At 42.2% G+C, this 17,966-nt stretch overlaps 1 protein-coding gene across 2 annotated transcripts in view; it reads left to right on the top strand.

Moving 5' to 3' along the window:
• The window catches only part of CCHR16.PART0H14orf119 (chromosome chr16.part0 C14orf119 homolog), a 172,262-nt gene extending 155,341 nt beyond the window's left edge, over positions 1-16,921 (top strand). For both annotated transcript variants that reach the window (XM_044058694.1, XM_044058695.1), the window contains one exon: positions 15,933-16,921. In XM_044058694.1, the coding sequence (XP_043914629.1) occupies positions 15,933-16,309 (377 nt within the window). In that variant the 3' untranslated portion in view covers positions 16,310-16,921. The remainder of the gene's footprint in view (positions 1-15,932) is intronic.
• Positions 16,922-17,966: the final 1,045 nt, after the last annotated feature.

The following is a 17,966-nucleotide window of genomic DNA, read 5'->3' on the forward strand; positions in this document are numbered from 1 at the left end:
TCCTCAGATCTACACAACTATATATTAAGCCATCTTCAGCTTCAAAGATTAAAGCAGCTCTAAAGACAAAGAAACAAGTACAGCATTCTCCTACTCAGACTTCCATGCCTAAAAAACAGATGCTCAGAATGGCCGAAGATCAAATTACTTTGATCAGGGGTTCCCATCCCCCTCCTGATGAGGCCTAGGCAAGAGACAGAGTATGATTCTTCTGATCAGGTTTCTATTTCCTCCAATTTCTGTTCTGAACAGGATTACTCCATGCTTCTCTATGAGGATTCTGATGCTGAAGAATCCATTCCTTCAGCCTCTCCTCCTAAGGATTATTCTTTTGGGGAAACTCTGCATACCATTAGGGAGCATTTCCACTGGGAGAGCCAAGATAATTCTGAATCTAAGACAAGGCTCCGAGACTTTCTGCTACTTCCTCAGCACAGACCCCTTGCTATTCCACCTGTTCTAGACATTGTAGATGATGTATTTTCAGAGTCTGGCCTGTCCCCTGACTCTTTACCCCCTGCACCTGCTAAGCCAGACAGATACTACAGGGTCCCGGATTCTCATAAATTCCTATACAAAAACCCCACTGCTGACCCAGAAACTATATCTCAGGGTCCCAAAGTGTTTAAAGTTTCCACTGCAAAAGACCCTGTCCCCTCTGATAGGGATTCTAGGGCTCTAGACAGATGGGGGAAAAAGTCTACACTTCTGCTACCCTGGCTGTAAGGGCTTTAAATTGTCAGTTTCATATGCTTAAATATCAGCAATATTTAATGTCACTGCTGAAACAGAAATTGTTGACAAATACTGAATGTTCAGAGAACAAGGAATTGCAGGATTTATTGCATGCAGCTGAACAAGTGGGAAAGCATACTTTGCAATGTGGTTATGATTCACTGGAGGCCTCTTGCAGGGCCGCAGTTACAGGTTCTGTGCTTAGAAGGCATGCTTGGTTAAAGGAACAGAATCTGCCTGATCATGTTAAAGCAAAATTATTAGATGCACCATTACAGCATGACACTTTGTTTGGTACTAAAGCAGAAGAGGTGTTGAAAAAAATGGAAGCAACTGACTACTTACTTCAAGAAATTGGCAACAAAACCCCACATATCTGAAAGGAAAATCCTGCAGGCGTTGGGTTTCATGGCATCCTGCATTCTACTAATTCCATATGCCAGACTGCATATGAGGAAACTACAATGGTATCTAAAAAGTGTTTGGACTCAGCATTGCCACAGCCTGGAGACAGTAATTGCACTCATTCCCTGCCTGCAACAGGAGTTTCGATGGTCAGCAGAAGCCTGTCAGCACAACAATGGTCTGCCATTCAGTTTACCCACAGCCAGACAAGACACTGACAACGGATGCATCAAATTATGCCTGGGGGGCCCATATGGCAGGAAAATGTATTCAGGGCACGTGGCCTGCAAACCAGATGCATCTTCACATCAATCAAAAAGAGATGCTAGCTGTACAAAATGCCCTGACAGCTTTCAAGGACCTGCTTCATCCAGGACATTTACTGATAAAGACAGACAACACTACGGTCATGTAGTACATAAACAAGCAGGGAGGTACACATTCCTACCCCCTCTGCAGACAAGCAATGACCTTATGGGACACAGCATTGGATTTTTAAGTTCACCTGCAAGTACAGTTCCTGCCAGGAAAAACAAATACTCTGGCAGACGAACTAAGCAGAAACCTCTTGGATCCCCACGAATGGAAACTGGATTCTCAAATCTTCAGCATGATAATAAGGAAATGGGGATGCCCAGACATAGATCTATTTGCCTCCCCTCACAACTGCCAATTGCAGAGATTTTGCACAAGGATTTATCACAAGCAAGCATGGAAAGTGGATGCTCTATCCTTCAGCTGGAAAAATCTAACAGTTTATGCTTTTCCCCCACTGCCTCTCCTTCCCAGGGTACTCCTAAAGGTCAGACAAGAGAAGCCAAAAATAATACTGATTGCACCAGACTGACCACGCCAGCACTGGTACCCAATCCTAAAGAGCTTGTCTCAAGGTCCAGCATGGATATTGCCTCAGACTTCTCACTTGCTGACCCAACAAAACAATCAGATCCTGCACAGCCAACTCAGGACCTTAAATCTGGCAGCATGGCGAATAATGTAGCCATTCAGAACACTCCTCTTTCAAAAGCTGTTATGGATGTTATCTTGGAGGCCAGGAGGCCCAGTACAAGAAAATCTTATGCAGAAAAATGGAAGAGATTCTGTGTTTGGAACCATGAACAAGGCATTGACACGGATGTACCAAATATCCCTCAGATTTTACAATACCTAACTGAGATGCTGAACAAAGGCCTTTCTTTCTCATCAATTAAGATTCATGCCTCTGCCATTTCAGCCCATTACAATACGGAACCACCTATCTATTCTCATCCTTTAATAAGGCAGTACCTCAGAGGGGCCAAAAACATTAGGCCTCCAAGGAGAGCACCAATTCCGGCCTGGGACTTCAATTATGTTTTGGAAAAACTCACACTGCCTCCTTTCGAGCCAGCATCAACAGCAGAAATAAAATTCTTATCTTGGAAAACAGCTCTGCTCCTAGCAATAACCTTTGCAAGGCGAGTCTCGGAGTTACAAGCACTCACGGCTGTGGAACTTTTCATCATTTTTCATCCAGACAGGGTTTCTCTGAGGACAAACCCTACATTTATGCCTAAGGTGGTGTCCAGTGTGGCCCTCAACCAAACCATTCACTTGCCTACCTTTTATCCAAATCCACAGAACAAGGGTGAGAAAATTCTGCATTCTTTGGACATACACAGGCAGTTACGCTTCTACTTGGACAGAACTAAAGCGTTCAGTAAGACTGAGCAACTTTTAGTGTCATATGCTGCAGGATCACAAGGAAAGGCTATCTTAAAATAGACCATTTCTAAGTGGATAGGCCATTGCATCAGTTTCTGATATTTTCAACATGGCAAATCAGTGCCTAAGGGCATTAGGTCTCATTCCTCCAGAGCAGCAGCCACTTCAGCAGCCTTCCTCAGAGGAGTACCAACCAAAGATATCTTAGAGGCTGCAACTTGGAGTTCAGTGCACACCTTCACAAAGCACTACCACTTACCTCTTTACTCTATGTCCAGAGCAGGTTTTGCCACTGCAGTTCTGCAGGGCCTCATAGCCTCTCCTAATCCTATTTAGCCCATCCACCCATCCTCAGCTTTGGGATTCAACCCAAGAGTAATGACTGCAACATTGAAACACGATGAACATAGTACAGTTGTGTACCTACCATAAATGTAGATGTTCGAGTGTATTCATTGTTGCAGTCCAGGTTACCCACCCACCATCCCCCTTTTTCTTTGCTGGGATTTATCTGCACTTCTCTATCCTATACAACCTATTTGGTGTGTTTGATTGTAGATGAAGGAAATGTTATTTTTTGTGCATGCCTTTTTATTGGCATATTTTTCCAGCCTACCAATTTTGGGGCACCTGACATCTGGGGCAAGAAAAACTGAAGAAAATGGCGTTGGCTGCATCTTTTATACCCCTGGCACACTGAAGTCAGGGAAGAGGCAACAGCAACCGACGCCAGACCTAGACTTTGGAATTCTGGCCGACTGCGGGTAGCCTGCCGGCGAATAACCCAAGAGTAATGACTGCAACAGTGAATACACTCGAACATCTACATTTATGGTAGGTACACTAACTGTACTTTTTGCCTACTGTGCGACTCTGAGCAAGTCATTTAACCAGACAGTGCTCCAGGGCAATTGGGAAATTGAGCTTGATATCTCAGCGGTCTCCTAGTAACTACCGATGAATCTATGACTTCCCTGGGATCTGCCACATACCCTCTTGCACCTTGTATGTAAACTATATAGTTAACGCTAGAGAAAAAAAAAACACTAAATAAATTGTAAAAACATTTTGCTTCTGATTGGAGTTGTTTGATCAAAAACAAGCTTGCTGTTATGACACAAAAGCCTACTGTTATGTTATTTGGTGCAATCCAGAAACTGTTGCTTCACCTCAACAAAATATTAAAGACTTAATTGGTTTTCCCTTACCCTATGTCAGACACCAGAAATACCTTGGTGTAACTTTGGACCAAAACCTTTCTTTCAATTTACATATTAAGCTAAAGTCACACACAATGTCAAACTGAAAGCATCCCACAAAGAAGCAAATCTTATTACTTGTGAAGAAAGAAAGGCTGTTATAAGTAGCACTTGACTACCTAGGGTAGAGTGTGCATTGCCTATTGTAGCCCTTCTACCAACACATAATACCAAATGTTGTGTAGTCCAGTCTCACCTTCATTGATTGGCTCTGACTCGGCCGATTTATAAGCTCGAAGACTTCTGGTTGGCTTGTGGCTAAGCAGGCATCCCATAGTGCACTAGTACAAACCCCAGATCTCATTTGCCGCATCGACGAGTTTGGTTGTGCTTCTCTTGGCTCTGGCTAAGTGTTAACTTTTTCTTGCTTACATTGTTTAAAATTTTGTTCAAAGTTTATATATTAGTGTAGTACAATTGTTGCATTGGCATTTGTTTGTGTAGGTTTATAATTCGTAGATAATTAGCTCCTTTGCACCCTTTGGCACAAGCGTTGGCCTTGGGCCTGTTATTGTGCTTTGTGGTATCATGTGTACAAGTTTCATACTTATTATTAGTGCAGATAGCTGATAATGCTAGTGTTTTTTCCAGTCTACAGTTTTGTAGAGCAGTTTGGTTTTTGGCGGTTATCCGCTGGTGTTGATTATTACAGTGGTGGAGTTCGTTGTTCGAAACTCCAGTTTCAGCTTCCTCTGTTAATTTTTTAGCAGATTCAGGGTTTTCTGTGTGTGTGTGTGTGTGTGTGAATTTTCGCTGGTCTGTTTAAGTTAGAAGATCTAGCTGTGCCTTTCTTTTCTGGACTAGGCTGTTTAGGACCTAGTCCTCGTGATGTTCTTCCTCCTTCAGGGCTATGTCCGTTTAAGTTAGAGGACCTAGTCTTCCCCTTTTACTTCTCTTCTCCTTTCATCTGTGTGAATGTCTAAAGAGGTTAAGGAGCACAAGCCTTCGGGCTTCAAGAAATGCATGAAGTGCTCTTTTCAAAAAATGTCATTGACGGATGGTCATGGTCTATGTGTCTATTGCTTAGGGGCCATCCACTTGCAAGAGACTTGCTTTTTTGTCATGCCTTCTCCCCTAGAGTGTTACAGGAGAGAAAGAACAAGCTAATTCTAAAGGGAATTTTAAAGCCTGCCTTTGAGGAAGCCTTGTCTAGCTCTTTCTCTTCTTCCAAGTCCACTAAATCTGCTAAGTCTAAGTCTTTGAAAAGACCTTTTCCGGCACCGGATGGTGTCTTGGTGCTGCCTCCTAAAGTGACAAAATCGGCCTCATCTGCTACACTGCCTTCGGAGCTGACTGAGAGCAACATTGTGGTAACAGGGTTGGATCCTAGTTTGTCGGAGCCAACCACTGAATTTATGGAACCTGCTATTCCTCCAAGATCAAGATCCTGACTATGTCCTCCAGGTCTTCTAGGAGCCTTTTGGATGAAGATGTGGTAGTCCTGAGACTGTTGAAGTCGTCTGCTCTGTCTAAATTGTTGTCGGCTCCGACCCAGTCGGTTCCGGAGCCTATGAAACCTGTTTTACCCTCGATTGTTATTCCTCCTCCGAGCCAAGCTGGTTTGTCGGAGTCAGAGGGCATGGTGCCATTGGTGGATCCCTCGGCTCCAGCTCCACTTGCGGTTGCTTCGGAGGCAAGCTCTGCTCCAACACTTTCAGTGTCGTCCGTTGTGTCCAGGGGCCGAAGCTCTCCGGTCGGCGCTGACAGGGAAGGTTGGAATCTGTGTTCTTCGGTTCTGAGTCTCCCTCTCGGCGCTTCGGCTAGGGTGAGTTCAGACCCTGTGTCTGTCTCTGAGCTGATAGCTCTGGCGCCGATGGCATCCTCGGTCTCTTTGGAGCGGGAGAGGTCCTCTGAGCCAGAGAGATCGGCATTCCAGATGATGAGGAGCGTACTGTCCAAGTCACCAGTTGCCACCAAAGGTACCAGCACTCTCCCCCCCTAGGGCACCCACTTAGGTCTCAGCCCCTACTCTCTCCGGAGACAGCAGAGATCCTCAGCCTCAGGAGCTGGTGGCCCCCACTCTTTCTTGACCTCCCCAGAATGCCCTTCTGAGGAGCCCCCCAGGAAGAAGACATGCAAGAGGAAACATGTTGACTCCCAGGATGTCTTTGACATCTGACACTGACCTCGAGGAGTCAGAAGGGTCCCCCCAAGTCGTCCTCTGATGTCTCCTTCATGGACATCCTGGAGATCCTTAAGCAGAGGTGCGGCTGGCCCACTGTTAACCCTTCTGATGAGGAGTCTGTGTACCTGAAGGCTTTTGGGTCTCAACATTCTGCCTCTTGGGTGTCTCCATCTTTTGATGAACTGATGGATTTAGTTAGTTGAAAGGTATGGGATACTCCCGATGCCTTGGAGCCAGCCCCTAGGAGACCCAACAAGTTTCTTTCTGCCCTTCCAGATAAAGAATTTTTGTCCAAAGGTGTCCCCGTAGATGCTATGGTGGTGGCGGCGGCCACTAAGAAGGAGCTTGCTGAGACTTCTTCTTCTATCCATCCGCCGAATAAGGAGTCTCGACAGATGGATAGGTATGGGAAGCATGTCTTCAGTTCAGCAGCTTTTACTCTTCGATCGTTGAACTATCTCACTCATTTCACAAGATTGCAGAGGGATCTCCTTAAGGAGTTGGGAGATTCTATACAGGGTACATGTACTGAGGGAGTCCCTGAGAAGATTTCTGCTCAGTTGTCCACCCTAATTCTATAGTTAACTCCTCCATGTGGCTTATTTCTTATGCTGCTGATGGAGCGAGTAGAGCAGCGGGTTCAGGAGTTGCCCTAAGGCGTCACTCCTGGATGCGCTTGTGTAATTTTGCGGAACCATTCAAGTCCACTTTCACCATTGCCCCTTTTGATGGTTCCTCATTGTTTGGATCTAAGGTGAAGGACACACTCACTCGGTGTGAGCAAGAAGGAAAGACGCTCTCTGCCATGGGAGTATATTTTACTGTTCCCTCTAGACCATACCCTGAAGGTCAAAAGGGTGGTACAATGTGGTTCAAGAAGTCCCAGAGGGTCTTTCCGGACACACAGGGTGAACCCTCCTTCAGAGGCAGAGGAGGAGGAGGAGGAAATCGGAGACGTCGCCCTAGAGGCAGGGGCGGTCCGCAATACCAACAAGGTCATGATTCCTTTCGGGGACGGCCTTATCAGTGTTCCTGATATGGGGCCCGACTGCGTTTCTCTGGAGCTGGTCGGGGGTCGCATTTCTTTGTATCCAGAAGCCTGGCTAAGTATAACCCAAGACAAGTGGGTACAAAGAGTTGTTACCAGAGGCTATATCATGCCCTTTTCCTTTCCACCATTTGTTCCCAAGAAGATCCCAGATGTGCCACCCAATCTCAGGGATCAGGCAACTGTGGAGATCAACAAGTTGCTGTTTAAAAGAGTCATCCAATCCATTCCAGCAGACCAGATAGGATCCGGAACTTTCCAGATTCTTTTTAGTCCCAAAACGAACAGGAGACTGGAGGCCAATATTGGACCTCAGCAGATTAAACGAATCCATGAGGATGGACAAGTTTCGGAAGGTAACACTGCAGTCGATACTCCCTTTGTTAGGGAAAGACTATTGGATGTGCTCAACAGATCTCCAGGATGCCTACTACCATATAAAAATGGACAAGGTATCCAGGAGCCATCTACGCTTCCGGCTGGGAGCTAGTCACTATCAGTTTTGTGCTCTACCCTTTGGTCTCACCACAGCCCCCAGGGTGTTCACCAAATGCATGGCAGTAGTGACAGCTCACCTGAAACGTCAGGGATTCCAGGTTTTTCCGTACTTGGATGACTGGCTCCTGACCGCCCCCACCAGGCATCTACTTCTCCAAAACAGGGACATCACTATTCAGCTTTGTGCTCAATTAGGGATCTCCATAAATTGGGAAAAATCTGCATTATTGCCCTCTCAATCTGTGGTTTTTATAGGCGCAGAGGTAGACACAGTGAACATGACAGCTCATCTCCCCGCCAAAAGGGCACAAAATGTAATCATTCAAATTCAACGCTTTCTCCTGTTGCGGAAGGTCAAAGCAAAGTGGGTTCTTCAGCTCCTCAGGACTATGGCATTCACCATCCTATTAGTGCCATTAGCCAGGTTGCACATGAGAGTTCTCCAGTGGCTTCTGTTTTCCCAATGGTCCTTCCAAAATCTTCCGCTGAATCACCCTATTCTGCTGACAGAATCATGCAAGGAGGACCTCATTTGGTGGATAGCACCCAACCAGTTGATGACGGGCACCCCCTTTGTTCCTGCCCAACCTGTTGCCACAGTGACCATGGATGCCTCCCAGATCAGGTGGGGGGGGGGGGCATTATCTCGGTAGGACTGTCCAAGGCACATGGCAAGAACACGAGGCTCACCTACATATCCGTGTTCTGGAGATGAGGGCGGTGCTCCTGGCTTTGCAAGCACTTCAAGACCTTCCTCTAGGGACTATTGCAATACAAACAGACCACATGTCGGTAGTTTGGTATATCAACAAACAGGGCGGTACCAGATCTTACCCACTCTTGTCGAGAAGCCATGCGAGTTTGGGAATGGGTGATTTCTTCCCAGCGCTTTCTGGTAGCAACGCACATTCCAGGGACGACCAACGTGATAGCCTACAAGCTCAGCCGGGCGATCCTACTGCCTCACGAGTGGTCTCTGAAACACGAAACAGTGGAACAGATTTTCCGCAAATGGGAACAGCCTTGCTGCAACCTTTTTGCCAGTCCAGTCAATGCCAAATGCAGCAGCTATTTTTCCCTCATTCCCCCTCTGGGGGAGACGCTCAGAGATGCTCTAGCTCACAATTGGCCCCTGGGTCTTCTGTATGCTTTTCCTCCATTTCCTCTCATTTCCAAAGTGATTCAGAAAGCCAGATGGCTGGGATGCAAGTTAATCCTCATTGCTCCTTACTGGCCTCGTCAGGTTTGGTTCCCCTTCCTCAAGCCTCTTCTCCTGGATGATCCTTGGATTCTGGGCCCAGCTCCAGATCTGTTGACTCACATGTCAGGTTCGCTGCATCCCTCAATCCACACCCTCATATTGACAGCGTGGCTGCTCCAGTTCCATCCCTAGTCAGGCTTCACGATGTATCTTCCTCAGTGTCACATATCCTTATGTCCTCCCATAAACCTTCAACTAGGAGACTATATGGCAGTAAATGGAAAAGATTTTCTATTTGGGCACACAAAATGAATGTAGATCCCTACACTGCTTCTGCTTCTATCCCTGTAATTTTGGAATTTCTCTGAGCTTTTTCAGCAAGATCTGCCGCTGCCACTATCAGAGTTCAATTGGCGGCTATTTCTCATTTACATTTAGGATTTCTAGACACCAATTTAATGTCTCATAAGTTATGCAAGACCTTTTTGAAAGGAGCCACTCTGTTGAGGCCACCTCTCCAAGAACCTGTGGCTTCTTGGGATTTAAATTTTGTGTTGCTCAAACTGACATCTTCCCCGTTTGAATCTTCTCAATCATCCTCATTAAAATTTTTGTCTTGGAAGACTTTGTTTTTGGTGGCTATCACATCAGCTAGACTGGTATTGGAGTTGCAAGCCTTATCCGTTAAGCCGCCTTATTTGATCTTTCATAAAGACAGGGTCTCACTGCGTACTAACCCCTCCTTTGTCCCCAAAGTTTGTTCTTATGCCACCTTAAATCATTACATAGAACTCCCAGTTTTCTTCCCTAATCACTGTAATGCAGCTGAATATCGGTTTCATCAGCTAGACATTCATAGACAGCTACATTTTTTATTTGCATCGGACCAAGGAGTTTAGGAAATCAGATCAATTATTCATTTCTTTTTCTGAATCCAGATTGGGCTTACCAGTTTCTAAAGTGACACTATTTTATTGGATTTCCAGTTGCATAGTCTTTGTCTGCAATTCGGAGGGCAGACCCTTACCCTTCAAGATCAAAGCTCATTCTGCCAGGTCTCTGTCTACCTCTGAAGCCTTTCAAGCCAGGGTCCCACTTGATAATATTTATGCAGCAGCTACATGGGCTACCCCTCACACCTTTATTTCACATTACAAATTGGATTTAGCTTCCAGGGCTAGAGCATCCTTTGGCTCCATGGTGCTCAGGAATATTTTCCAGTGAGCCACCCAAGAATAAGCTGCTAGGGACGCTGTCCCATACGTAAAAATGAAGGTGAGATTGGACTACACAACATAAAGAAGTTATGTACTCACCATAACGTTCCATGTTGGTAGTCCATCTCACCCTTCATTTTTACCAACCCGCACTCCTGCCCCCATCCTGGAAGAATCTGGAGGTACTCATTTTTTTTTTTTTGGTTATCTTTGGTTGGAGACCCTTTAGTATTGGTTGGCCTGTTATGGTTATTTCTTCTAGTGAGCAGCAAACAAGATCTGGGGTTTGTACTGGTGCACTATGGGATACCTGCTTAGCCACGAGCCAACCAGAAGTCTTCGAGCTTATAAATTGTCCAATTCGGAGCCGAGGATCTGCTCCAAACCCATACGTAAAAATGAAGGGTGAGATGGACTACCAACATAGAACATTATGGTGAGTACATAACTTCTTTTTTACTACAAACTACTGAAAACACAGTTCTCAGCTTTATTTGTCCATCCAGGCCTAATTAGCATTTGTTTAACATGAAATAAGGCTACCTTTCTACCATTTACCTTTAAATTGGTGAATGAAAAGTACTGTCTTTTAAAAACAACTATGCAAATGGTATGCAAGAGAGAATATGACCTAAGGGGTCATGATGCCACACAATCAGTACAACCTGACTTTGCATTTTGCTTGCACATTGAGAGTCTTGTGCTGCAAAATCGTCCCATCTTCATGAAATAATATGCCAGACAAAATAAAAATACCCTGCCGTGTTTTTAAGAAAAAGTTAAAATCCTGTTTAACAAAAGGAAATGGGCTATAATTGTTTCAGAGGTACATATTAATAAACTCGTCTGCTTACCAACATGCTAAAATAATGCCACACACAGTTCTGTAAAGACAGTACTTGGCATCCAGTAAGTTAATGCACATATGTAAATGTTTTAATGTAATTGACAGCTTTAGTTCACATTTTTTCTTTGGTAGGAGTATGTTAGTACATATGAATTTCCATACTACTAGTGTGAACCTCTGAACTGCATTTTATTAGCTTTGCCACTGACCACTTCTTACTTGCCAAGTCATGCAGTATGAAGTCTAGGATGTGATTTATGTCTGCTTTATATGCACTATCGATTGACAAAATGTGTAATGTTACCTTGAATTGAAAGACGTTATTTTTATTCTTATTGTTACCATGTGTATTTTCATGTATTTTGTTGCTATATACAGTGACCTTTACAAGCTTGTTATATGCCATGTGACCTAGACGATGGCTGAACAATGGTCTTTGGACTAATTCACTTACTCACACAAGCATTGGCCATAAATTTGGCATAGAAGCTGTCAGATTTTTCTTAGGTGATTCTCCTGTAACTGAATATATTGTGGAGCTCACTGAATTTTGCTTAATTAACAATTTTTTTGAATTTCATAATGAATTATATCGTCAAAAACAGGGAACTGCCATGGGGGCTGCTTTTGCCCCCATGTATGCAAACTTAGCAATGGGATTATTTGAAATTGAGTATATATATAAACATCAATTTTTTCATCAACATGTTATTAAATATTATCGATATGTTGACGATTTAATTTTTTTGGTAGAGGGAGACTACAGGTTGGCACATCAATTTTTTATTGATTTAAATTCCAACAGATTTCTCTTGGAATTTGATGGTTTACAGATTAATACATGTGTTCCTTTTCTTGATGTCAAACTAGAAATTCAAAATGGTAAAAAACTTGTCACGTCAGTAAACAGAAAATTTATGGGCAATATGCAGTATGTACATAGCTCCAGTGGCCATCCCCCCCACACTATTAAGTCACTTCCATATAGCGAGATGTTGCGTATTCATAGATTATGTAACAATGAAAATACATTCTTTGGGGAATTAGAATGGTTAGTGAACTCTTTTGAACATAGAGGCTATAGTGATACTCTATTAAATGAAGCTTTTAAAAAACTTTTTAGAGAAACTGACAATAGTCACAAGCATGTGATGCATAAAAATGCAAGAACATTTAACAATTTTACAGAAGACAGAGAAGTTATGTATTTTGTAACCAAATATAGTTGTTTCGCTGGGGAATTGGTTAATATAGTTTTACATTTTTGGAACTATTTATGTTCGTTAAGTAATGTTAAAACTTGGTTAAATGCTGATTTAAAATTTTCATACTGTAGGGGTAGAAGTATTAAGGATATGCTTATTAAAAGCAGGTTCAATTTTCCAAATGAAACATTACAATATAGTCCTATTAGGAGAGGTACTATAAAATGTAATAAATGTAAAGCATGTAAATTTATAGTGCCTTTTTTTGAACACATCAATAATATGGCTTTTCAAGTAAAACAATCTTTTTATTGTCATACAGAAAGAGTTATTTATGCTTTACGTTGTTCATGTCAGAAGTTCTATATTGGGGAAACAAAAAGAGCATTTAAAACAAGGCTCTTGGAACATATTAGGGACATTGTAAATAATAAAGCAGAAAGTCCTGTAGCAATGCATTTTTTAAAATATCATAACAGCAATCCTAATGATTTATGTGCAACTATTTTGGAACAAATACCTAACTATAAATATAATAATATAAATGTAAAATGTTTATTGCAACAAAAAGAGGCAGTTTTTATTTTAAAGTTTAAAACATTGTGTCCTGAAGGTCTTAATGAAGATTTTAACTGGAGAATGCTTGTTAATTGAATAATTGTGCTTTTAGCATTCATTATATCAATTGATTTAATTAGTGTTCATGTGTATATATACTTGATCAGAGTTTAGTTTTTTTGTACTCCTTGAAGGCTCAGGCCGAGACGTCAGAGGATATTTTCTTTGGAATAAAGTGTTTTTCAGAGGATCTTGCTGCTGTTGTTTTTCTGCTAGGATGTGATTTATGTCTGCTTTATATGCACTATCGATTGACAAAATGTGTAATGTTACCTTGAATTGAAAGACGTTATTTTTATTCTTATTGTTACCATGTGTATTTTCATGTATTTTGTTGCTATATACAGTGACCTTTACAAGCTTGTTATATGCCATGTGACCTAGACGATGGCTGAACAATGGTCTTTGGACTAATTCACTTACTTGGTTAACAAATGTAAAATAAGTAAGTAATGTGTAAATAAAAGCAGCAGCGGCCTTAGGTCAGCTGGTGCCCTAGGCAAAGGTGCTCCACAGCGCCCCCCCACATCACCCAGGTGCCCCCAACCTGGTCTACCTACACCAAATAAATACTGGAAAAGCGCCCCTGCTACAGCGGCGCCCTAGACGGCTGCCTAGTTGGCCTATGCCCAAGGCCGGCCATGAATAAAAGCTATTGTAGTTTTTAACCGCAACAACATAGCAACTTCATGACAAAGATAATTTAACATCATGAGCAAACACAACAGCATACAGCCAGTGTAACAATGTCCTTCACTGAGCCCATACAAAACCCAAACTCTAAAATATGTCAAGGCCTGCTAGCAAGCAAGTACAACAACATGAAATGCAGTTTACTACAAAAAGCACAGGCAATAAGTAATACAAAAAAGTGAAAAACAGGTCTGTCCTCTGGCAGCCATCTGGTGCCTTTTTGGTGCCAGAGAACTTGAGAATTTTTCTCTCTTATCAGCATATTCACCTTAATCAGTTCCCTCCTTTTGAAGCTTGTTTTCACTTTCTTTCATTAAGCTCATATACCAGAAGAAAACTTTCCCTTTTTGATACATTTCACTGATCGTTGCATTGGCCTTTTTTGTCATTTTTGTTTTTCTGTTAACTTCTTTCTTCACTCTTCCTCTTTCATTTTATTCTTTCTTTTGTTATGGATGCATATTACTTTCCTGTTTAAACTGCATTGGTTTTCTCTGTTTTTTATCTGCTTTGGGACTACTGTAAAATGTACTTAATATTAAACACAGAGTTATTGACACCGTCTCTGCAAGAAACTTTTCCATCTGGAGATGATGATCTGCTTTTGCTTACGTCCATGTCTGTCTTGGGCTGTATTTGTGTATATTTCACTCCTCCCATAGTGATCCATTTGGTACCTGTTGCCTAGACATGCCTTCACCTCAGGGACTCTAATCCTTCCATCCTTGCTAAATGCAGTAGCTCAGTTTTTTTCTTTTCGGATTCTTTCCTAATGAAGTATTTTGATTCTTTTACTTTCCACTTTGGTGGAAATTTTTGACATCATAAAACTAATCTGCTGAGGCAGCTGAGAAATAGATTCAGTGAAGGATATGATTTCTAAGGCCACTGAGGTTGTAGAAGTTGAGGGGCTAAAGTGTAGTGTGTCAAATGACAGTGATGTACTAGGTGAGGGGAATGAGGTCTGCTTACCTACTGAGACGGCTTAGAATGGGAGCACCAGAAAGGCTGAGTTATATTGATAAAGATGAAGATGGTAGGAGGTGAAGGGCTGAAGTCAGCTGAGGCAGCCAAGGATGAAGCATATGAGAGGCTGAGTTCTGACGAGGCAGTTGATATGGAGCAGTTGAGGGGATGAGTTCTGCTGAAGGTAGATCAGGTGAGTGGGTAAGTTCTGCTGTTAGTGTGAGGACTAGAAAAAATGGATGGCCACCCATTAGCAATCAGAGGTGTCATGGAGAAAGGTTAATGCCACCTGGAATGTCTTGAAAACTGACACCGAACAGTGACGACACATGGATAAGATCCATAAGCATTGCTGAGTATGATGTTCTTGAAAGTCATGTTTTAAAGAGCACCTTGCAATTTTTTTTTTTTGGTTTGTTTTCATTAGTCATATTCGTAGAGAATGTGTTTACTTGTAGCTATTTTTTTTAGTGTAAGGTAGTGCATTTTGTTAACTTTTCAGATACATCAAGGCAATGGTATAAATCAGTATTTACATAGATGTGTGCTAAATTGTCAGAAGTAACTTATGCATTATTCTTAACTACTTATAAGGGGCAGTAATTTTACGTAGAGAGTAATGGAACTTTTGTTAAGTTTGTTTTTCCTCTTAAGTTCCACGTGGATGACATTTGGAAATGTAAGACTACAGAGCTTCGTCACTGGGTTTGTCTCGGAAGAACTAAAAGTGTGTTGGGTGAGGCTGATTCACAAATCATTTTATGAATTGTTTAAGCAGGATTTCAGTTTAGAAAAGATTGGCAGATGGTTGCCCTGTGCTGTTTGTTCCCTTGTTGCATTTTTATTTCAGTTCTGCAAGCTAGCACATAGAGCTTGCATGTCCACCCAGCTCTTGGATGTTGACTTTCTTATCCTGGAAAATGAGGGATCCCTTAGGGTGGTGTTTGTGTGTCTGTCTGTGTCACAGCTGCCTTAGTGATTGACTACTGCAATAATGCCAGAACCGACATTGGTGCTCACGTGTAGTCTTGAGTTGATGTCTTTTGAGGCTTCTGGTCTCCCTCAGCGGTTGCACAGGCATTCTACTTCTGAAGCCTTTCCTCCTAGAACAGGAAAGCTAGCAGCTGGTGACTTCAGCATGTTCCCTCAAACTGCCTTATGACAGCCCGAGCCCATTCTTGAACTCTGTATAAAAACTTACATGACTTTAGTACTACAGTATACCAAATAAAGTGGTACATCTTTGACTATTATTTTTTCATACAGTGTAATAAATTAATATACAACCCTTTTGTTGATGTTTACAACTTTATTGCATACTGAGCTTTTGCCTTCAGTATAGTGTGTGTGTGTGTTTGTGTGTGTGTGTGTGTATATAGATGTGTATTCATTTATTTATTTTATGTTTCAGTGACAATGTCATCATCCTCAGCTGAATCGGTACTTGCAAGTGACTTCCATATGTCATACATCACAGCTCAAGAATTGAAATGTATCTTACACTGGTTCACAGGTTGGTCTGCTGCTCATCGTGAACGCTTCCTGCAGGACCTAGTAATGAAGGCTGTTCCAAGTAAGATCTGTTCTCTTCTGGACAGCTTGGAGCATCTCAGCATGACTGACTCTGCTCCTAACATCTTCCAGTGCCAACTTCGACTCTGGAATCACTGGTTTGAGAACTGGACTGAAGATGAACGGAATGAACTTCTCCGCCAGTTGGAGGAAATAGACCCTGCATTTGTTGCCAAGTTCTACCAACAGGTTGCCGGCACTGCTGGGAAGGAGTGAATGGAACATACATTTGTATGCAATTATATAATGTTAAGTGATGAAGGCCTGCACTATAGATGAAGGTCTGCACTGAATGCTTTGGGTTTTGAGCTGCCCTTTCGAAGTCTAAACACTTGTGCAGCTGCTGTTTGCAGACTAGAAAAGGATCTGTAGATATGAGCTAGAAACTGGTTTTGTTGATTGATGTTCTTGTGCTTGGATTCAGTCGTTAAGTGTAAGGGTACTTTATGGGCGCAGTTGGGGTTTGTGTGTTTGATATGACTCCGAAAACCAAACATAAATATATGTATATATTTTTTGATAAGTAGCTTTCTTTTTCCTTTTCTACTGGGTCACCTTTATAAATTGTTTCTCATACAGTCACTTAGGAAGCACACATTTCTTGTATTTCCTTCGTTGAGGATATTGTCAAAGCTCATCTGGTAGGAAGAAGTTCTTTTGCAATGGTTCTGAGGTTGTGTCAGTAAGTACTTGTTTTGATCATACAAAAGAATTGCCATATTTGGAATTTAAGTATTCTGTACTTCATGTACCTCAGTGATTTATCTAAGAATATCTTTTTTTTTTTAAATGAATACAAAATAAAATCCACATTTTCATTAATGTCCACATATGGTAGTTGTCCAATTTGTTAGTAGTTACATAAGGGTCTGCTATCCAGCATTTGTTTCCTAATGAAGATGGGCCAGTCCATTGACATGCTGTAAGTTTGCTGGTTGAAGTTATGATGACTAAGCTTCAAGAGTAAACATGACATACCGGTGCAGTCAAAGATTAGAGTAAAGAAGCCATCCGGTAAACTGAACTGGTAGTCATCTGGTGGACATCCGTTTTCTGTAAATGCCTCTAGCCGAGACATTTGGCATCCAGAAATTATATATTTGCTTCAAAAACCTGAATAAGGAAATAAGGTTAGGTGCATTTAGGAGTTTCAAATTGTGACACACAGTGACACTGGCAAGATATTATGATACTACTTTTTTTCTTGGGGATGCAAGCAGGAGGGTGATTTTGCCAGAGTGACATTCGGCTGGTACAGGTGATGAATGGATGTAGCTGTACCCTCCTGCAAGGAGGCCTTTGGAAGGAAGTGTTTTTTTTTGTACCTTTATTTAGGTGGGTTGGGGAATATCAAGTAGGTTACGAGAGTCTGAAGTGAAGAAATGTATGTCAGAGTATTACATTTTTGTTGATTCCACTCATTGGAACAAGGGTATTGTGGGAAGCAAATGGGACAGAATGGAAATGATGACAAACAATGTTTTTGTTCACTTGCTTTTATGGGCACTGGATTCGGACAATTGTCCCCTATTTATGAACATCCTGTGCTAATTAATTTTCTTCCTGATCTTGTAATGCACGTGACTGCCTCTTGTTTTAAACAGTTTTGCTTCCATTATTTGTGAGCTTCATGGCACAGACAAGCTATTGAGTCTACTCAGAAGAGAAGGCCGTAGTGTCTTCCAAGGATCAAGGGAAAAATAGTTTACTTTATTGCAGAGAATCACCTTGACCGACAGCCACCAGATGCTCGTCTTGGAGCCTTCTTTTCTCATATCATAGTGTCTGACAATTTCCTAAGAAAAGAGGAGGGTAACCAGGAACTAAAATCTCTCCATGAAGATGTCCTGCTGGGCTAGCCACACAGTTCCAT

The sequence above is a fragment of the Protopterus annectens genome, chromosome 16.part0 (genome assembly GCF_019279795.1).
Source record: "Protopterus annectens isolate FY-2018-M chromosome 16.part0, PAN1.0, whole genome shotgun sequence".
Taxonomy (NCBI): domain Eukaryota; kingdom Metazoa; phylum Chordata; order Ceratodontiformes; family Protopteridae; genus Protopterus; species Protopterus annectens.